This window comes from Aethalodelphis obliquidens, unplaced genomic scaffold (genome assembly GCF_003676395.1).
Source record: "Aethalodelphis obliquidens isolate GAN/ISIS:26980383/991018 unplaced genomic scaffold, ASM367639v1 scaffold50, whole genome shotgun sequence".
In the NCBI taxonomy this organism is placed as follows: domain Eukaryota; kingdom Metazoa; phylum Chordata; class Mammalia; order Artiodactyla; family Delphinidae; genus Aethalodelphis; species Aethalodelphis obliquidens.
The window spans coordinates 5276696-5299336 of NW_020837994.1; the positions used below are offsets into that span (position 1 = coordinate 5276696).

A 22641-nucleotide genomic window follows, 5' to 3' on the forward strand; every position below is an offset into this window, starting at 1 on the left:
ATTCCTAAAGTCCTAAAGTTACATTCCTAAAGTTACAAAACAAAACTCAAAAAAATCTCAGTTGAAATCTGCCATCACTCTCACATCCTGCCATTGTCACGTTGTGTAATGTTACCAAAGACATACCCACAAGGAAGTAGCAGAGGGAATTAAAGTGGAATGAAGAACTTTACTCCCAATATGCCAACTACCCCTTGTATAAAGGAGGCTCAGAGAGATTAGATAACTTATCCAAGGTCATATTCTTATTAAACAGTAGAGCCAGGATCCAAACTCAGATTTGTCCCACAAAAACATGTGCTTATTTTATATAGAGAGGCCAGATTACTTGGGGTCAAAAATCTGTTTCCTTTCTTTTCTAATGGAGAAAACTTAGCAAATTTCCTAAATTCCCTATTCCTCAGTTCCTTACCCAAAAATAGAGAAAATAAAAGTGCCTATCTCTTAGGGCTGCTGTGAAGATTAAATGAGATAACATACAAGAAGTGCTCAGAACAGTATCCCATAGACATATGAACAGACGAATCTATTTGTGAATAGGAATATTCATGTACATTTTTTCTATATATACCTATATATGTGTATGTATGTATACACGTGTGTGTATATGGCTCACAATATATTCTTAGAAAATAATTTCTCTCATCTTCACTCAAATGCTCTCTACCAACCTTCTGACCTCACAGCTGTGGACATGCTTAGAGAACATAGCTTCATAATAAGTAACACAATAATCCTACTCCCACAACTAGTCCTGCTTACTGTTGCTTTGTTAAAAAAAAAAAAAAAAGTTAACTCTTATCTTGCCTTAAACCATATTTCTTTGGGTAGAAACAGAAGAATGAGAAACTCCACATAACAGAGAAGTGAACTAGGGATCTTGGTCAGAAAAGAATTTTCCTCTTAATATCAAGTTGAAAAGTCTAAGGATGTTAATATAATTCAAGTCAATATTTAATGGGCATATATCAAGCATATGCTCTACAGGTGGTACAAATAGGAGCCCAAGACTTGGTCTCTCTTTGCTCTCCAGGGCCTCGTCATCTAGGAGAGAGGTGTATATATATACACGTGACTTGCTCCTTGGCACAATGTGTTAAGTGCTAGGAAAGAGTTTCAGTCAACATGCTCTGACATGAACAGGGAAGATCACATATTACTGTGGGGAAAACATTTGAGATTGACGTGAAGAACGAGGCCACGTTCTTCTCCATCTCTTCTTTTAGAGACTCTGATAGAAGGGAAGTAGCTCTTCTACTGTTCTGATTCTGTGACTTTATCAAAAATTAAGAAGCAACAGAACTTGGTGAATTCCAGAGAATACAATCAGAACTGGATATACGCTCTTCTTTGCATCCTCTGTAATACTTTCTGTTCTATTTTAAAAGTAATTTAAAAATTGGTTCATAACTACAAAAATAGTATGAATATATCCTTTTTATTAAAAAGTTGAGACAAACCATTTGGCAGCTCCTTAAAAAGTTAAACACAGAGTTACCATGTGACCTAACAATTCCCCTGGGTCCTTTAGAAAGAATGGGATGGGAAACTGGTTTCCACACAAATCACCCAAGCGTTCATTTTAACAATCACATTAAACTTGTTCAACGAAATGTGATATATTCCCGCAATGGAATATCATTCAGACAAAAAGGAATGAAGTACGTAAATGCTACAGCATGGATGAACCTGGAGATCATTATGTTCAGGGAAAGAAGGTGGACATAAAAGGTCACATAGTATGTGATTCCATTTATATGGACTATCCACAACAGGCCAGTCCACAGAGGCAGAAAGCAAGGGTGGCTGCCATGAGCTTTGGGGAGAAGGGAACGGAGAAGGGAATGGAGAACGGCTGCTTGATGGGTAGCCATGGGGGGGGATTGTTCTGGAATTAGGCAGTGGTGATGTACAGCTGTGTGAATTATACTCAAAACAGTGAAGTGTACACTGTAAAATGGCAACTTTTATGGTATGTGAGTTATATCTTAATAAAGTAAACAAGAAAAGAATTGAGACATTATGAAGTCGAAGCCCCTTTGACCATCCCTCCCACCCAAATCCCCACGGGTTACCAATATTTCAGCTTCATATGCGTCCTCATTATAATGCTTATCCCTCACTGTGCCTAGCAGAGGTCCTTGTACCCAGGAGACATTTCAGGCATTTGTTGCACAATAACTTCCTACAAGGAAAAGATAATACTGCTTTGTTCTCTTCAGGATAATATAGATCCCTTTGTGTCCACCATCACACAAATGCATCCGTTTAGAAGCAGGCAGCTTTAGACAGTTTACATTAACACCAGGCACACCAAGTGCAGTAACAAAAGAGCATAGCACTTACTGGCTCAAAGCTCACCAACCATAAGTCCAGTTAATAGAAAACCCTGATAGGGACACTCATGCAAATAAGGAGGCACTTTGCCTCTGTCCCCTTGGTTTACAAAGGATTTGGAATAGAAACCAGGCTTGGCAAGGCTATCACTTTGGAGCCCCCAACAGCAAGCTGTAAATAAGTGATTTCCCACCTGGTCAAGTCCAACTTAAACAGAAGCCTTAGACAGTCTCATAAAAAGACCTGCCCCCAGAACACTACAATATTGTATCTCTAGTCTTTTTTTGGCAGAGGTTTTTAATCAGGGGGTGCACAAAGTCACATGAATTAACTTTTTAACACAAATCCCTGGGCCCCATCCCTCAGAGGTTCTGATTCATTTAGACCAGAGCAGGCTGGCATCTATGTTTTCTAAAGCACCCCAGGTCTTTTGGAAACAGTGTTAGGAAACTTCAGGAAGAATGAGATGGGAAACTGGTTTCCATGGAAATCATCTAAGCATTCATTTAACAATCATGCTGAACTTGTAGTAGCTGCCCATCAGAAGACGGGTAGCATATCCCCATTTTACTGAAGAGAAAATTGACACTCAAGGATTCACTTTTTAAAGTCAGCAACAAGGACGGGGCAGCACTTAAGAGTCCTGACGATGCACTCACACCTTCCTCAAACAGACTCTCCAAGCTCCCATTATGGTACTGGTGTTGTGAAGGTGTGGTCTGGTGGAAGGCAGCTGGTCCATAACTAGTTAAGGTCATTTTACCTGTGCCTCAATGTAATGGAGAGTAACTGTTACAATATTTTTGAAATGTTTCCTAATTTGTGTTCCCTTGTTGACAGAGCAGTTTCTCGTCACGTGCTCTATCTATAAAGTGCCTCCTTATTTGCAGCTAAGTTTGAGTTGGAAAGGAGGATGTGATATAGGAGAAGCCCCAGCTATAGAAGGGGAAGTAAAAGAGAAGCCCACTCGCTCTGGCCTTATGGGGAAGGAAGGGAGTAGAACTGGTAAACAAAGACACAGTCCTCATTCACACACCCCCTCCCCACATACACATTCCTTCTTGTCACCAAAACCAGTTCAACTTAGGGAGCAATGGAACTGCAGAAATCCTGAGACTCCCATTTCCCATACAGAACATGGGGGTGGCCTTCAGGCTACTGGAGTTCAATCTTCAGCTCTGTGTCAATATATGTATGGGAGCAAGGGCTCGGATGTAGCAGCAGGAGACAGCCAGAAGGATGAGCTTGGGGCAGCAGTGCTCTCTCCCTAAAGCCTGCCTGGCACTCAGGGCATCTAGAAGTTGCTAAGAGACTGGTGGACCAGCAGAGGTCTGTGGTTGGAGCAAAGAGGTCTCAGTGCACAGGGACTTTGAGACAAATGTCTAGCACCACAACCTCCATAGTGGGTTCCTTCCTGCACATCAAACCCAAAGGACAGACAGGACTAGTTACAACTCAACAGACTCCAGGATACATTCCAAACTAGACAATGAAGCAGAGGACACCACACAGACATCGGTATGGATGGCCACACAGACACCCTCTTCTCTCTAACTCACACAAAGACATAGTAAGCATTCTCATGAAGCAGTCAGTAACAGGTATTAAGCATCAACTATTTGCCAGACACTGTTCCGGGTTGGTGAGGACTTGGAGATAAGTGACGCAAACAAAATCCCTGCCCTGATGGAGTTAAGATTTGGGGGTTTAGAAAGGGAAGTGGGCAGAACTCTGAAGAATGAAGTGTTTACTCAAAGGGCTCTGATTAGGAAGTTGAACTTTGAAAAGATTCAAAGGAGATTGTTTATGCTGAAAAATTAAAATTTATAAATTATGGCAGTTTTAAAAAATGGCCACAAATTCTTTGACATTCCATCTGCCAAGAAGTTGGGCATCTATGTTCCCTTTCCTTGAATCTGAGTGGGCCTGAGACGACTCTGACCACTAGATATGGCAAAAGTAACACTGCGTGACTTCCAAGATGAGGTCACTAAAAAGGCCACGTAGTTGCCCCCCTGGCCACTAAGACCCTCACTCTTGGAGCCCCGAGCCACCCTGTAAGAAGTCTGATTACTTAGAGGCTGCCATGTTGGGAGGAAGCCCAGGCTGCATGTAGAGGCCACTTCCAGACACTCTTGGTCAACAGCCCCAGCTGAATGGAGCCCTTGAGTCATCCCAACCCTGTTGACAGTTATGTGAGTGAAGACACTTTCAGATGATTCCAGTTCCCAGCAGTGAGGGCTGCTGTGCCGTTCAAGTCTTCTCAGCTGAGGTCCCAGACATCTGGGAGAAGAAACAAGTCCCTGCCATGCCCTATCTGAATTTTTGACCCATACTATCTGTGAGCTAAATAAAGTGGTTGTTTTATGCCACTATGTTTTGGGCATGCCTTATCATGTCCAAAGATTTATCATGAAGGAAAAGAAACTGGAACAACAGATGTGAACTGACAGAAAAGAAGATCAGTTATATAAAAAGATATGAAACTATATTTTCTTTGATTGCCTAAGCCTGGTTTGAGAGAAACTGTTATCATGGGGAACTAAAGAAATTATAATACTCTTTTGATTGCTAAGAATATCTATTTTATCTATAGTTGCTATAATAGAAAATGTTTTAGTTATTTGGAATCTTAGCAGTCCAAAAAGTATCTGGGTAAGACACCACTCTCTTGTGTAGATTTTCAGTATGGGGCTAACATTCCCATGATGCTATTCAAAGTTGTCCATGAACCCATTTCTGTCTATTTTCCTTGGTGCATGGTGTATAATAAGTATTCAGTAACTTTGCAGAATGACTGATAGTGTCCGAGGAGACAGGGGGCGATATTGCAGACAAAGCAAAGGGATCATGGTGAGTAAAGGTAATGAAGATGGGGTCTTGGGGAGAACAGAGGGGGCCACTTGAACCTCATTCTTAATCCTTCCCCATCCATATACTTTCGCTCGACATTCATGTGCCTGTATCTTTAGACCCTTGATAAGCTGTTCTCATTACTTGAAATGTTCTTCTCCCATCTGTTTGATGAACTCCTACTCATTCTTCAAAGCCCAGCTCCACTGTCATTCTCACCGTAGCTTTCTCTGATACTACCCCTCTTTAAGTGAAATTCCTCTATTCCACTCCCCTGTAACATTATCCACAACCTCTAGCATAGCAGAACACTCTCCATTATATTTAGTAAGTTTAGATGTCCATTTTCTTGGATAAACTGTGAGCTACCAGAGAAAAAGGATGATTCTTACTCATCACCTTACTTCCTGCTTGTGCCAAACAAAAAAAGAAAAATTGCTGCCTTTGAGGAGCCCGTGTAATTAAGGGGAGAGATCTAAAAACACAGTCAAACAGCATCGTCCTAAGAGCTGTATGGAGGTATGGTGGAATGATGTGGGAAGACACATGTCCTTCAGGAGGAAACCAGGAAGTGGCACAAAGCAGATGACATCTGAGGTAGGCCTTGAAACCAAATTAAGATAAGAAGCCTGCACGGGGGAAATCTATGGAATCGGAGCTAAAAGGTCTCAGAAGGCAACTGATAAATAAGAGGAAGGGGCTTCCCTGGTGGCGCAGTGGTTGAGAGTCCGCCTGCCAATGCAAGGGACACGGGTTTGTGCCCCGGTCCGGGAAGATCCCACATGCCGCGGAGCGGCTGGGCCCGTGAGCCATGGCTGCTGAGCCTGCGCGTCCGGAGCCTGTGCTCCGCAACGGGAGAGGCCACACAGTCAGAGGCCCGCGTACACGTCTGGTCAGATGTGGTCATTTTTTTCCCTCCCTACTGCTGGAGATTCCCTGCTCAAGTTATTCCAAGCTCCCTTTTTTTTCATACCTAAAGCTACTCAATCTTCCTATTTATATCAAAAAGCACCCATCATCTGAACAAGCAACTTGTTAAAAAAATACGAGTCTTTAATATATGAAAATGTATTCAAACCAGTAGCAATCAAATAAATCCAAATTAAAATCAGGGACTACTTTTTCACCGGTCAAATTATAAAGTATTTTCAAAAATTATACTATCTATTATCAAAGAAGAATCAGGGATCAAAGAAGAATCAGGGAAAGCAAAATTCTATCCTTTCTGAGAGGCAGTTTGGTACGATGTAACAAAAACCATGCAAATAACTGCACTCTTTGAATTAGAAATTCCATTTATAGCAATTTGTCCTAAGGATAAAAGTCTTTGCTATAAAGATCATCACAGCATTATTTAAAATAGTGGAAAAGAGTAAACTACCTAAATGTCTAACAAGAGAAGAGTCAAATAAACTTGGCACTTCAATAACTAACAGTTACCGTTTATAGAGTGCTTACAACGTGCCTGGCATTATCATATTTAATACCACAGCCATTTATAAAGTTCCAGTTGCACCAGATTGGCAAATAGAACCCATAGCTAAAAATAGAGAGGAGGTGAGCTTCCCACAAAGTAGACAGCAGTCAGTAACTGAGGCTGGGCTACTTCAAGGATGTATTAAGAAGCTGTAGTATGAATCCTTTTAATCCAGCCCCCATTTGTGCCCCTGCACTGCCCCTCCCCCTCCACAGCTCACAAAAGAAGAGTAGAGATGGGGAGGGGGAACCCTGGATCCTTTGACCTAGTGGGTCGTGCTGTATTTTCGGGTGGTACTCTCCCTACCCCGACAGTGGGCTCCTCTAAATCAATCAGTTACTGAGTTCAGGGATGCCACAAAAAAAGAATTGGGATAAGAATTTTTAAAAATCGTGATGCTTGGTGAATATCTGCTCAGGCAACTGAATTACACATCTGCCCTGGACCATTCTGGACAGGGGAAGGAGAAATGGGGTAAGAAGGGGCAGCAGCGCTGCTCCCCCACTGTTTGGCATGGACATGAGTTCCCTTGGTCAAGAAGTCCCACGGAGGGCTTCCCTGGTGGCGCAGTGGTTGAGAGTCCGCCTGCCGATGCAGGGGACACCGGTTCGTGCCCTGGTCCGGGAAGATCCCACATGCCGCGGAGCGGCTGGGCCCGTGAGCCATGGCCGCTGAGCCTGCGTGTCCGGAGCCTGTGCTCCGCAACGGGAGAGGCCACAGCAGTGAGAGGCCCGCGTACTGCAAAAAAACAAAACAAAACAAAACAAAGAAGTCCCACGGAGATTGATGGCCTTAAGCCCTGTTGCCAGGTCCCCACCCAAGAGGGCTGTCCATTAGGCAAGTGGGCCCCAGCTGTGGGGTAACAAGAAGGGGAGGGGTTGGCCTAAAAGAGGTTGAAAGAACATAATACCAGTTTCTTCTCTAGGTCTGGAGAGCACGGTGAGAAAGCCTATCCTCTAAGGAACTCACAATCATGGGGCGGGCACACAGGCAGTGCTGGTCAGGCAACCAGTAAACGTCATCAAGGAGGACCCAAGAGCAGCCAGGTAAGAGACACTTACCCCTGTCCCTCTCCCTCTTGCCCATCCCTACACACCAACCTCTGGGACCTAGAAGGGAGCAGGGAAGAAATACCCCAGACGGACTGTCCTCCCGGCCCCAAACTCTCTGAGGTGAGGAACGGGGAAAAGGAACGGAAAGGTAAAAGAGATCTACCTTTTCCCACGGCACACCCCCAGAGCCACAAGTCTGGTCAGCAATAGCAGTAGGAAAAGCTTTCAATTAGATAACAGTGAAATGTTACCATGGTGCCCTTGCAATAACCCAGAGTGACCAGAAGTCTGTGGACTCTGCCCCAGGTACCATCAAGGGATCTGTCCCCTAGAGGAAAGGAAGATTTTGACAAAGCACAGTGGGGAATTCTGACTAGAGGGGAAAAAAGCATTCATGTCTGCACCCCTCTGAGTTAAAATTATTCAATTAATTGATTAAAGTTACCCTTATCTACACTTCACAGATTAGGCAATGAAAGCTCTGAAAGATTAAGAAACTTGCTCAAACCCACAGAGCACAGGGAAGGCTCAGTTTGGATTCCAACCGAGAGCCCACCTCAGAGCCCATGCATTCTACAGTCACACCAGGATTTTTCAAATGGGGTCCAAAGACATGTCATCCCCAGGAATCTGCAAATCCACTTCAAAATATTTTTCAATATTGAATTTTTATCTCAAGGGTGATCTTAAAATATGTAAATATAGTCTCAATCATGTGAATGATCATCTTACAAGTGAAAGATGCTTCTTGATTACCAGCATTTGCATTTATAATCTAATTCATGTTAAGTATTAAGTTCTCTAAACTTCATAGGCTGATGCCTAATGAGAAAGAAGGACAGAGGTGACTGCATATAAATAATGCGGTCATACCAATTAAAAGCCAAATGGCTTGCTATACGAACCAAAGTTTCACTATAGGTCAAACAAAGAAAAGCATGGCACACAGAACAGAAGCTTCCATAAAAATAAGGGCCGGGATTTCCCTGGTGGTGCAGTGGTTAAGAATCTGCCTGCCAACGCAGGGGACATAGGTTCAATCCCTGGTCTGGGAAGATCCCACATGCCACGGAGCAACTAAGCCCGTGTGCCACAACTACTAAGCCTGCACTCTAGAGCCCACGAGCCACAACTACTGAGCCTGTGTCCCACAACTACTGAAGCCCACGTACCCAGAGTCCGTGCTCTGCAACAAGAGAAGCCACCGCAATGAGAAGCCTGCTCACCGCAACTAGAGAAAGCCCACAAGGACCCAATGCGGCCAAAAAAAAAAAAAAAGAATAAGGGCCATATCTACATTTTAAGCAGCAATTTAGTTTCAGCAAAATATCCAGTGTTATTAATGTGAATTATATTGGCTCTGAAGTTAATTTGAAATTTTATAATTGTAGAAGGGCTGTAAGTATACATTTATACCTCATAGTTTTTGTTTATAGACATTTGGGAAACATAATAATAAAGATAATTTAATTCAACATCAAGAACATGTAAAAATGTTTGTTTAAAGTGTCCTTATATTACACATACTTGAGAAGCTCTGTGTTATGTCACATTATGCTTAAGCAACCATTAAAAGCCACGTCTTAGAAGACTGTGACACAGGGAAATATTTTCAATACTATATAACTTAAAGCATACAAAAGGTGGTACAGTCTCTCTCTGATTTTATAAAGTATACAAAGCACACTGTAGACACAGAAAAGAAGAGACTAGGAAATACACTAAAATGTGAACAATGTATATGCTGTAGTGGGAGTATTACAGGTGATTTTTATTAATGGTGCTACTTGCTTTTTGATAATACTCTGATTTACAATAACTTTTTTATAAGAGTGAAATTTACATATTACCAAATAATTCAACTTTAATAGCCTATCCCATCAAAGTTTCCGAAACCTGCTGCTAAAAGAAAAAAAAAAAATCACACTTTCAATCCAATTCCAGCTCAAGCTCTTTCTTCTCCAAAGAAATGTAACCAATCTTAAAGAAATATCTGTTCAGACTTAAAAGCATATAAAGTCCTAGTCAACCAATAACTAGGTTTTAGGAACCAGGGCTACAAGGATGAACAAAGGACATGGTGCAGTCCAGAAGCTACCATTCTGGGGGAAGCACAGCATAAATCAAGTTAGTCAATGGTACTAAGGCATAATGACAGGAGCATGGAGAAGGGGTTTCATAATTCATTTTGATGGGGAAGATAGGGCAGGAAAGGCTGCCACAAGGTGACACGTGAACTAAGTGCTAAGAATGCAGGAGAAAATGGGTGCAGAAAGGTAAAATGGCAGATTCCCCGGCAAGTAAAATCTAAACATAGGTCTTGTGACACTGGGATCACTGACCACACTAGACCAATCTCTCCTGGGCTCCTACAGCACTGGTCTTTGCCATTTATATTGTCTGCCATTATAATTCAAGCTGCTTCCCCAACGAGATTGTAAACTCAGAGGGGAATATCATGTACTCCGTAGACCCACTATTCATCAATGATAGTATCTTTAGACTTCTAATGGGAATTAAACTCAACATACTGTAGCCTCTGTTGGTATGCAAAAAATTGTACGCCTATCTAGACTACACCCAGTTTTGCCTCTAGAAAATTATATCAAAAGATCAAAACAACAGATTCATTCCTGTAGTCCTCACAAGAATGTTAACCTCTCTACTGATAAACCTTAGCCCTTTCCCTTGCTCTTGCAAGCCAGCAAACCTCCAACTGGTACGTTTTTCCAAGGCAGGCTAAGGAAAGATATGATTGCCTATCCAAGAAAATCTTCCAAGTGTACTGCGGTGATAGTTAATGATATCTAAATCCTGTGGGCTTATCAGCTGGGGTGAAACTCTCAGAAGATGTTGCACCTTTAAAACAGAAATGTGAATAATTAGAAGTAACATAAATGTCTAACCAGGGGAAATGTGAACAAAAGGTACGGTATTTTCACAGACTTTTTTTTTCTTTCTTGTCTTTTTTTTTGCATTTTTGTTTTTCTTTCTTTGTTTTCACACACATGCTTGTAAGACTTATGTACATGTCTAGAATTTGCTTTAAGATATTTGAGCAAAGAAACAGTAAAAGGGATAGATGAAGCCACTGTGATGAAATCCTGATAATATTTGAAACTGAATGTGTGTGACCAACCCAAAAGCACTGAGCACCCCTTAAAGCCCATGTGGTTTCTAGATACCATTTTTAAGAAAAGAAAAGAACTCTTGGAGGAAATGGTTAATTCAAAGCATGGATCAGAAACGTACAAGATAGGCCTGGAACATCTTGTCGTATCAGATGATAACAAACCTACTAGTAAGGTTATGTCAAAAGGACTCGGAGGCCAACTTGAATCGCCTCCCACTGGCTAAAGAGTACAGTCTGAGCATCAGTAAGGACAACAGCCAGAACAGGTTCGAACACGTAAATGTGTATAAATGTGTGAGCTCATGATGCTCCCCCCAGATACCTTAACTGATCACTCTGAAAGCTACTAAGGAGTCCACACACTGTTTTGACAACTGGTAGATAAATAAAAAGAAGCACGCATAAAGCCGGGGGAGGGGCAGCTGTACATTCCATTATCATTCAAGGCTGCAGCGATTCCATCCTGTCTTTTCTCTGGCACTAAAGTATCCGCAGGGCCAAGTACTAACAAATGAGGCATTGCTTCTTTTTAACATGTGGAAAAATACATATAACATAAAATCTACCATCTTAACCATTTTAAAGTGTAGAGTTCAGTGGCAGTAAATATTCACATTGCTGTGCTACCATCACCAACATCCATCTCAAGAACTTTTCGTCTTGCAAAACCGAAACTCTGTACCCATTAAACAACAGCTCCCTATTCTTCCCTCCTTCCAGTTCCTGGCAAGTCTCTATGAATTTGACTCCTCTAGGTACTTCACTGAAGTGGAATCGCACAATATTTTTCTTTCTGTGATTGGCTTACTTTACTTAGCATAATGTCACGGAGGTTCATCCATTTTGTAGTAAGTCCATGTATAAAAATTTCCTTCTTTTTTAAGGATGAACCATATTCCATTGCATGTACATCCATATTTTATTTATCCATTCATCTGCTGGTAGACATAAGGGTTGCTTCCAAATGAGAAATTCTGACCCAATGCTAGTGACAAGACGCTCAGGAGACTGGCCCTGGAACAGAGCAGTCTCTTTGATGTTGTGAACACAATCGAAGAATCAATCCAGTGATTAGGACCACAGAGCAGAAAGCTGCTAAAAGGAATTTCCATATGGCTATCTGTCCCAGGAACTGGGACCAGAAAGAGCATTTGTTTAAATACTCAAATAATATGTTGATATAAAGCCCTGGCTGCTTAGGATGGTCTAGAAACAAATCTTCAATTCACTCTAGTTTCTGAAGACCTCCTTCTCGCCTGTTCTTTTTTCCCCCCAGCTTTATTGAGAAATAACTGACATATAACACTGTGTAAGTTTAAGGTGTACAACAGGTCGATTTGCTACATTCATATACATTCGTATCATTATCACTGTAGCTTTAGCTAATACCCCCATTCACAACACGTAATTCTCTTTTGTGGTGAGAACATTTAAGATCTACTCTTTTAGCAATTTTCAAGCGTACAATACAGTAACTAAAATTACAGTGCTGTGCATTAGATCTCTAGAAGTTATTCATCTTCTAATTGGAAGTTTGTACCCTTTGATTAACATCTCTTCAATTTTCCCACCCCCTAGCCTCTGGTAGCCACTATTCTACTATTTCTTTAAGTTTGGCTTTTTTTAGATTCCCCACCTAAGTGATATCATGCAATATTTGTCTTTCTCTGACTTATCTCACTCAGCATAATGCCCTCAGGGTCCATTCAGGTTGCTGCAAATGGCAGAATTTCCTTCTCTCTCATGGCTGAATATTATTGCATTGTGTGTGTATGTACGTATGTATATGTGTGTGTGTATATATTTTTTTTCTTTCACATCTTCTTTATCCATTCATAGACACTTGGGTTGTTTCCATATCTTGGCTAGTGTGAATGTTGCTGCAACGAACACTGTGGTGTAGATATTTCTTCAATACCCTATTTTCACTTCCTTTGGATATATACTCAGAAGTGGAATTGTTGGATCATGTGACAGTTCTATTTTTAGTTTTTTGAGGACCCTCCACACTGTTTTCCATAGGGGCTGCAACAATTTGCATTCCCACCAACAGTGCAACAAGGGTTCCCTTTTCTCTATATCCTTGCCAACACTTGTTATCTCTTGTCTTTTTGAGGACAGCCATTCTAACAGGTGTGAAGTGATAACTCATTATGGTTTTGATTTGCATTTCCCTAATGACTGCTGATGCTGTGCACCTTTTCATGCACTGTTGACCATTTTAACTTGTCCGCTCTTCTTACCAGCCTGTATGTTCTCTCTTGCCTACCTCTCCAGTCTCATAGTCCACTACTTCCATCATCCTGCTGATGGTCCAGCAACACCAAACTGTTTTTAGTGTCCTGCACACACTCTTCGGGCCCTTGCCACCTGGCCTCCGCTGTCAGTGGTCTCTCTGGCTGGAAAGCTTTCTTCTCGTGGCTTACTTCTAGTTAGGGCCACCTCTCAAAGAACCCTTTCTTTTTCTTCTTTGTAGTCCCAGAATTTGCGTGCTTGGCACATAATGGCTGCTTGATAAATTACTGAACTAAATTATATTTGTTACATTCACATTCTCTGTTGAGAAGACAAGTTTAAAGAAAAATTCAAGGGTAATGGGATTACAGGTAATTTTTATTTATACCTTAATATGGCTCAAATTTTCTAATGATGTGCTGACTTTTCAAATTTACCTTTCAGGAAAATTTAAGAATAATCTGATCAAGAATAAAGCGGAGGAATCAGTCTACCAGATTTGACGATTCATCAAAAAGCTAGAGTTATCAAGAGTATGTGGTATTGCAGAGGGATAGACACATGGGATGATGGATCGGTACAGAGAACCCAGAAATAGGCCCACACAAATTGCCCAACTGCTTTATGACAAAGGTGCAAAAGCAATTCAGTGAAGGCAGCACAGCCTGGTCAACAAATGGTGTTGGAGCAATCAGGCATCCGTTGCCAAGTACTACTACTGCTACTACTAATGAATAAAATAAAATCTCAATCTAAGTTTCACATCTTATACAAAAATTAACTTAAAACAGATCATGGACTTAAATGAAAAATATAAAACCATAAAATATTTGGGAGGAAAAACACGGAGAAAATCTCTGCAACTGGGCTAGGCAAAGAGTTCTTACATTTGACCAAAATAATACAACCCATGAAATGTAAAATTGGTAAAATGTACTTTAACCAAATCAAAACCTTTTGCTCTGGAAAGACCTTGTTAAGTGGATGAAAAGACAAGCTTCAGACTGGGAGAAAATATTTGCAAACTACGTATTTGATGAGGACTGGTATCTTGAGCATACAGAAAACCCTCAAAACTCAACAGTAAAAAAAGCAAACAATCCAAATAGAAAAGGGACTAAAGACTTGAAGAGAGACATTTGACCAAAGAGAATATACAGACGGCAAATATCATATGAAAAGATATTCAACGTCATTGGCCATAGGGAAATGTAAATTGAAACCAATGGGTAAACAGTGAAACAAATGAACTGTAGTACATCCATACTGTGGAACATTGCTCAGCAATAATAAAGAATGAACAAGTGATACTACAAGAACTTGGATGAATCTCCAGAGAAATATGCTGGATGAAAAAAGCCAACCCCAAAAAGTTATGTATTGCATGAATCGATTTATATAACACTCTTGAAATAATAATAATATATTAAAATGGAGAAGAGATTAGTGATTATCACAGGTTAAGGATGTGGTGGGTGTGGGATGGTAGAGGATGTGACCATAAAAGGGCAACATAAGGGATCATGTGCTGATGGAAATGTCCTGTATCTTGACTGTATCACTGTCAATATATTGATTATCACATTGTACTATAATTTTGCAAGAAGTTACCATTAGGAGAAACTGGGTAAAGGGCACATGGGTTATCTCTTCACTATTTTTACAACTACTTAGCTTCTACAATTACCCGAAAATAAAGTTAAATTTTAAAAAAAGCTCAGGCTTTGGGACAAAGCTAGGTGATGTTGGGCAAGTCGCTTCCTTTCTCTTAGGGCTGAAATGATTAAATTAAGAGATGAATGGTCTAAGCATAGTGCTTGGCACAGGTAAATGCTCAACAGATGGCTATTAAAATGATAATCAGTTAGAAATAGTACTTCTACTCTGAGAAGTCAGAAAAAGATAAGGAACCATGCGGATACAGGTAAATATGGAAATTTGGTCACAATATGTGCTGACAGCTACTCCCTAACAGCTTCAATCTTCTTTGTGAAGAAGGCGGCAGTGTCATCCGCTAAGACTGAAGGGATGGATTAACCTTTACTCCCAGAATCTAATCCAGTGCCTGGGACACATATATTTAATAAATGAGCTTATTTAACAAATAAAGTTTCCTTAATTCCATTGTTCTTTAGAATCAACACACAACTTTCTCCAAATTAGCCACTAGGGGGCAGTGCTGCTGCCAATCTTTTCCCCTAAATTTTTTAACTCAGTGAAAATAATAGAAAATTACAGGGCAGTGTGTGTCATAAAGTATTTTTTTCCTCAAGAAGATCTGATTTCAGCTTTATATACATGTATACATGTGTGTGTTCACACCTGTGCACATGCACGCATGCACACATATATACATGCACATTGCAGCATGATGGGAGGGCTGTTCCTTCTGCCAGCCTCCCACTGCAATCATACAGTGATGCCCCAGAGGCAACACTCACCATTTTCCAGAGGTCATTTTTTTGTAATTCCTCCAGGGCACACAGCAAATCCTGAACAGACCTTTTACACTTTCTTATAATTAATAAATTGGAAAAGACATCGTTGAAGAAATCCCCAAAGCTAATCCTGGTAACATTTGCCATAGCTTCTTTATTTATTTTTACTCCTACACCTACCTCCTCCCCAAATTATTGATAAAAAAGAAGTAGGTTTTTAAAATTTTTTTAAATAGTTGCAATAGATTTCATAAACTTCTTTTCCCCTTGTTTCAGATTCTTGATACATTCTTATAATGAAGATTTATCAATCTATAATACCACATGGCTATTATATATACCAGAATAAGCAGCAATTTGGGGGTATGTGTTTAGCGATGGGGCTAGGAAATTTCCTAGTTTGGTTCTAGTGAACTTGGGCCTCTAACGAACAGAGGGAGCTGACAGAGGTTCTAACTTAAAAGAGAAATTCTCAAAACCCTCAAAGAAAAGAAGATGTATGGGAAGACCGTTCCCCAAGAGTTTAGGGTTACACGAACCAGCTCAGTTTCAACTAAGGGAAGTGAACTTCCACAGTAGGGGAGACTTCCATTCATACCAATGGAACACATCACACCCTAGTCTAAGAAAAGCTGTTACTAGTTTGGTCTTATGGGCTGGAGCTGCGAGGGAGATGGGAAAAGGCTGAGGTCATCTTACGACTATAGGCTTCAAGTGAGAGAAAAAGGTGGTTGACCCCACAGCCTCTGAACCCAGTTATTTTGAGCTAAAGTTGCTTGGGAACAAAAATACCCAAGAAATGGATCATAAAGAGGGTGATAGAGTTGAAGTAGTCATCTGTCAATGTAGATACAGTGTCAACTTGTTTGCAAACTGTTTCCAAACAAAGTTTCAAGGTTGTTTAGGGTAGTGTTCTAACTTGACAATTAAGAGTCACATTTTCACTGGATACTTTATTCCAGTAGGTGGTATGGAATGGTATTACACTTTTATTGATAGTCTTCAGAAGCTCTTTGGGGCCAAAGATTTTTGTTTTTGCTTTATAGTTGTAAAAACATTAATAGCATTAGTAACATTAATAGTTTTATATTAACCTAATATAAAAATTCACCTTTCCTAATGAATTGATATGGCCCTCAAGAGGAGAAAATCTTTCTTAACAATTATAGTTCTTTGGCTACATGGACGTCTCTGAAAATGAGCTTTAAAACTGAGATGAACACTTCATTGTATCATCCCTACTATATTTAAAATCTATGTCCACTTTAAAAAGTCATGTGCTAAATCCTGAGGTTCCCCCTACCCCCCAGCAAATGATCTAAATAAGAGCCTGACTTCATTTACATACACACTCACTTGCACTCCCAACCACACTTCCTTTGAAAAACAGAATGTCACTTCCTCAATCCAGAGGCCAGAAGTCCCTTGGTTCTGATCTGGGGAGCCAAGACAGGAAACTGGTAAGCTTTTGCCTCTCCCCCCATGGACAGCCACTGGTGCAGCTGACAGAGGGCAGGGTCTATTCAGAGCTCCCTTGATGCACTGCAGCTGGAAGGCAACAGCTCACTTCCATGCTGTGGGAATTGATCCCAGAGAGTCCAGCACCGAGAGTCAGTTAACAAGAGCATTTCATAGGAAGGGAAGAGAAGAGGATGGGAGAACGGGACATCTTTTAGCGATCTTAATTCCATTTCCAAACTCAGTCGAATAGCCCAGGACTGATTTCAGCCAATTCTCAGAAACTGGCACCATCTTGTACTTTGACCCCACCAAGCAAGGCATCTTCTGGTGTGTGTGGCGGGGGGGAAGCCAGACCTCTTCACCGCTCACACCAGGCTGTACGACCTTCCCCAGGATGTTGCCAGCTTCTCACTTAGAAAGGAGAGGCTGTCCCAGCAATTTCAGTAAACACTGTCGATTAGCACCACCTGGCAACTGAGAACCTTGATCTCTCCCGACACCAGACCCCAAGGACTGCACAACACAAAACACGGACCAGTTGTAGAAGACCAAACTGCAGTGTCACCATCGGGGGTGGGGGGATGCATGTGAGAGGCACACGGAATAAAGGGAAAGAAGGGGGACAAACAAATGAGTCACTTAATACAAGGACTGCACATGCTGCTGACGCTGCCCATGATGCAGAGGCTGTGGACTGGAAGGAAGCAGGCGGCCACCGGGAGGGGCGGTCAGAGAAAGGGAAGGGGGAAAGGGTGTGAGGCGCCTCGCCCTTTGTGGGGGGTGGGCTGCGCGGCCCCACAGCCTACGCCCCCCTTTACCCCCAGCCCCGCAGGCTGGAGCCGCTCGGCGTTAGTATGGTCCCCCAGCCCCGGGAATCAACTCTTTCGGTCTCCAAAAACAATCTAATACAAACTTCAATACTGGATTTAGTTTTACAGGGGGGCTGGCTAGAGAGGCGCCGCCGCCGCGCCCTCCCCGCCGAGAACAAGCCGCAGCCTCAACCTGGTCGCCAGCCCGCCCCGCCCCTCGCAGCGCACCTGTGACAGGTGTGCAGGAGCCTCACACAGCCCCGAGCCGCGGGACCCGCCGGCAGCTCCTCGCACCCCCCCCCCACTCCCCGGTGCCCGCCCTCCCCGTCGGCGCCGTCCCTCCCGGAGCCCCCAGCCCCTCGGCCCCCGCTCGCGCCCTCGCCGGCCGCACCCGCTCCCGCCCGCACTCACATAGCGCCTCAACTTCTTCTCGGGGGGCGATTTCCTCAGCCAGCCGGTGCACACTACGTCGCCGCCGCCGCTCATGCTGTCGGCAGCCTGGAGCCCGCCGCGGGGTCGGCGGACAAGGGCGCGGGCGCGGGCCGCTGGGTCAGCCGGCTGGCGGTGCGCAGCTCGCGGGGGAGGGAGGGGCCGGGGCGGCCGGCGGCCGCGGGGCGAGGACTAGGCGGTGCGGCCCGGCTGCCTCGCGCGCGCCCGCTCTCCCCGCGCGCACCCGCGCGCTCTCCCAGTCCGGCCGCGGTGGGGGCGCCCCGGCAGGAAGGGCGGCGCGCGCTCGCCACGCCCACAGCCCGCCGCGCCCCCGGGCGGGCCGCCTTCAAAGACGCAAACAGCGCCTCGCGCCTTTGGACCCCAGAGGACCGAGGTTTGCAAGGACGCCTGCGGCCGGCCGCGCCCCCAGGGTCTGGCTTTTTCCCGAAGCCTCAAGCAGTTAGCGGGGCAGGCGGCCGCGCCCCTGTTGGGGGTGGGGTGATGGAAAGGGACTGCGCGGCCTCGAGCGTGAATCGATTTTTCACAGGGGTCGTCAGGAAGGGACCCTAGGGCTGATCCCGTTTCCTATCCATTCCCTGAGTTTCAGGTTTCTGTGGGTCAGGTTCTGGCTGAAATTAGTGATCCGCTTCCCAGCAAGAGTTGCAACTCTCTCGCTCCCTTGGTGGGAGACGGAAAGAAGAAAACAGGCTACTACATGCTGGGCGCTTTTACATTCCTTGCTTACATGATTGTCGTCACAAATCTCCAAACTGGGTGGGCACTATTATTCCCATTTTACAGATAGCCTAAGGTCCCAAAGCCTTTGCAATGCAGTCGAGTTTCTAATTCTGGGCTGTGGATAGGGGTTGGGGGAGGTCCTGCTCATCTGCTATTTAAAGTGGGAGAATTGCTTTAATGGCTGCATTAAAGCAATTTAAGGTCCTCTTATTACCAGAAAATAAAGTCCAGCTGGCTCCCACACTGCCTCTGGGAAAAACAATTCAGTAGAAGAAAATTCTTAACGATTTGCAGAATCAAGGAAACAAAAATGAGTCAATGTACTATTTCATAGTTAATTGGAAGGCAAGGTGGTGTAGAGCAAGAAATTGGGGTCAAAATTCCTCAGAGCTCCAACTTACTGACAGGTTATGAGAACTCTCTCGGGCTCACATGATACAGATGCCTCTCTTACTGTGTTGTGGTGAGACTTAACTGAGATAAAGCATGCGGAAGCACACACCTGACAAATTGAGCAGTGTGGTGGGCATGGTAGATAGAAGGGGAAAAAAAACGCCAGAAACCTTTGGTAAGGGCTCTTTTCAACTCACAAAGTACTTTTACAAGCAGCATTAAAAGGGAGGTCCTCTCCCCAGCTTCTTTGAGAAGTGGATAGTAACCCATTATATCAATAGGGAACCGCCGCGGGCAGATGAGTAGAACCAGCATCTTACATTCCGCGTACAACTTTAAGGCTGTTTTGTTCATTTCCCTATCTCTGTGCAGCAAAGCTAGTTGTTTCAAACAGTTGGACATCCTTCTCATTTTACAGATCTTCACTGGGTTGGGGAAAGCTCAACCACTTCAATCAGTTTGTAAAAGCTAATTATTTACTATATGCATAGACCTTCTAAGCCCCCGGCAGGGTTTAGAGATCAGCAACCCTGGACCCAATATTTCACCGACTTTCTTCACTATCCGGTGTGCTACTGGATTGCAATTAAAACCAGAACAGTCAGGCTATAGCTGGAAGCAGAGCCTCTTAGCCTTCCAACTGAGGGATCCTTAAGCCTCATATAAGGGCTACCACCAGAATTATGGCCATTTTAATCTCTGGCTTTAAGTACCTTAAAACCCGTGAGACAAATATCAAAATATTCAAAGCCTGCCAAATCAATCAGGAGGCGGTGACTCCGGACCAAAATAAAGCAATCATCTGACTTCATTCACTTCTGAGTCATGGTGCCAAGTCTCAGGGATTGCAGAGTCTGAGAAATCTGCACGGCTTGTTTGCAGCTGAGGTTTGTGATACAAGTCAGGCGTACACGGGCCCTATCTTTCCCTAGAAGAGTAGTCTTCTATTACATATCTTTTAATAGTTATAAGATTCAAGACAGACTGGGAGACCGTTCAGCAACGGTTAGTTGGGAGTTGGGCTGCACTCGGCCAGAAACTTCTTTTAATGAATAGAGTTTATTTATTTTGGGCTGCGTTGGGTCTTCGTTGCCGCATGCGGGCTTTCTGGAGTTGCGGCGCGCGGGGGCTATTCTTCGTTGTGGTGCTCAGGCTTCTAATTGCGGTGGCTTCTCTTATTGTGGAGCACGGGCTCTAGGTGCGAGGGCTTCACTAGTTGTGGCTCACGGGTTATAGAAAGCAGGCTCAGTAGCTGTGGCTCACGAGCTTAGTTGCTCCGCGGCATGTGGGATCTTCCCAGACCAGGGCTCGAACCTGTGTCCCCTGCAGTAGCAGGTGGACTCCCAACCACTGTGCCACGAGGGATGTCCTCAGCCAGAAACTTTTGAGGGTCTTATTTTGTTTAGCAAAAGACGCCCACCCCCCCACTCCCGCCCCCACCAATATTGTTATGTACAATTTCATGTGGAAACATGTTTGATGTTTTGAGGCCAATGACAAGAGGGGCCTTGAAATACAACAGAGTATCAACTTCAGACATCTTCTCTGAACATAGCCTTCCTTCCCCAAAGTTTAGAGGAAGGGGCTCTTCTTGCTGGTCTACCCCCCATCCCCCAACCTTTTTTATTACTCAGTTGCCGGCACCCAGCTCAGGCTGCTCTTGGGCGGAGGGACTGCTGCTGAGGTCCCGGGCTGCACCCCGGTGTGGCTCAGTCTTCTGAGCCTGAGGCATGTGCCAGGCCTGGAAACAGCCTTCGGATAGAACGTTCCTGTCTGGGCTTCTGGGCCTTTACTAAGTTCTCTCCACTCCCTGCTGGTTTTTTGTTCTGTTTTTTAATGCTCCTTGGTTTTCACTGGAGAGAAATGGAAAACGAATTATTTGAATGGTTTATTTACATGAAGATCGGCGCCATCTATCGGAACCAGTTGGGATGACAGCCCCCCTCCCCTGGACATGCATCACTAGTCTATAATTCAGGCAATTTTGATTAAAGACCACCGGTATTTCCTGGGGGAATTAATGACCGGCTGCAAGGAGCGCTTTGGGCCATTAATTCTATATTCTCATTAAATCCCCAGGAAATGACCCATCTTATGAGGAGGGCTTCTCTGGAGGAGCGTTGCAGAGATTAGAGAAATGCACACCTGGGAGGAAAGCATGGGCACCACGCTTTGCTCCCGCCCCTCCCCCCACCAAAGCCTGAGTTCTAAAGGGTGCACTGTGGCTTTGAGTGTCGTCAGCGACAGCCTGCATCCGTGCCTGTCTGGGAGTTGAGGGTTTGTGGCCAGTGGCAGGTGCATGGCTGGTGGCACGCTCCCAGAAGCGAGTTGGAAGGGCTGGAAGGAGAGCTGTCCTCAATTGCACACCAGGCCGGGTGATTAATACCGCCCACGCTAAGCCTGACGTCAGGGATCGGACTGGGGATGGGGAGGGATGTTTGTGTCCTAGCCCTTCTGCCTTTTCTCCCTTTCAATTTAGTTGACAGGTTGATTTCAGAGCTGAGTGCTGCCTGCCAAGGTCAGTACGACCAGCTGGGCCCCCTCAGCTGGTGACTTGCAGGACACTTGTCTCTCAGGCATGTTGAGGTGGGAGCCTCTTTAACCCCTGGGTGCTTTGAGCCCACTTGGTTCCTTCAATAAAATTACTCCCACCTACTCAAATCAACTTTTGGCATCTGGCTGGGACTAAGATCTGGAAGTGGGCTTGGGGTGTGGTTGAAGACTGAACTGAGTTTCCTCCCTGCCTGCGGCTGCTAACAGTCTGAGTTGCTTGACATTACACCCAGTGGGAGACATTTTGGAAATAAGCTTTCTTAAAGTAAACGTTTAAGTCGTTCCCCAGTTTCTCCTTTGTAAAGAATAAGAACCTGTGCTAATTGCTTCGGGGCAGTTAGGCTTCTGGGACATTTCTGCTGACAAGGTGGTGATATCAGTGTACCCACAGATCATGCTGCAAAATCAATTAGCATATTCTTGGAAGAACAAAGACTGTCAAGGTCCCTGGGAAAGTGCCTTAGTACTCCAAACCCTACTTTGCATGATCACCCCTTACTTCCTTCAGAGAGTACTCCTACCTTGAATTACGTCTTGAACATATGTCAAGACCCCTTCCCCTAAAATTCACTGTCTCCAATCCCCAACACAGTTGTTCATTCTTAGATTCACACTGCACCTATATAAACTGGGTTATCACACTGTACTGCAAATATTTGTTTCCTTGTCAAGGACCTGTGAGTTCCTTGAGGACACGACTGCATCTTCCTCATTTTTGTATCCCTAGAACCTC

General features: G+C 43.9%; 1 protein-coding gene across 1 annotated transcript in view; it reads right to left on the reverse strand.

The window, feature by feature from the left end:
• GAB2 (GRB2 associated binding protein 2) overlaps nucleotides 1–18414 on the reverse strand; it is a 174752-nt gene extending 156338 nt beyond the window's left edge. The window contains exon 1 of the mRNA XM_027083506.1: nucleotides 18207–18414. Coding sequence (XP_026939307.1) covers nucleotides 18207–18281 — 75 coding nt within the window. The 5' untranslated portion in view covers nucleotides 18282–18414. The remainder of the gene's footprint in view (nucleotides 1–18206) is intronic.
• Nucleotides 18415–22641: the final 4227 nt, after the last annotated feature.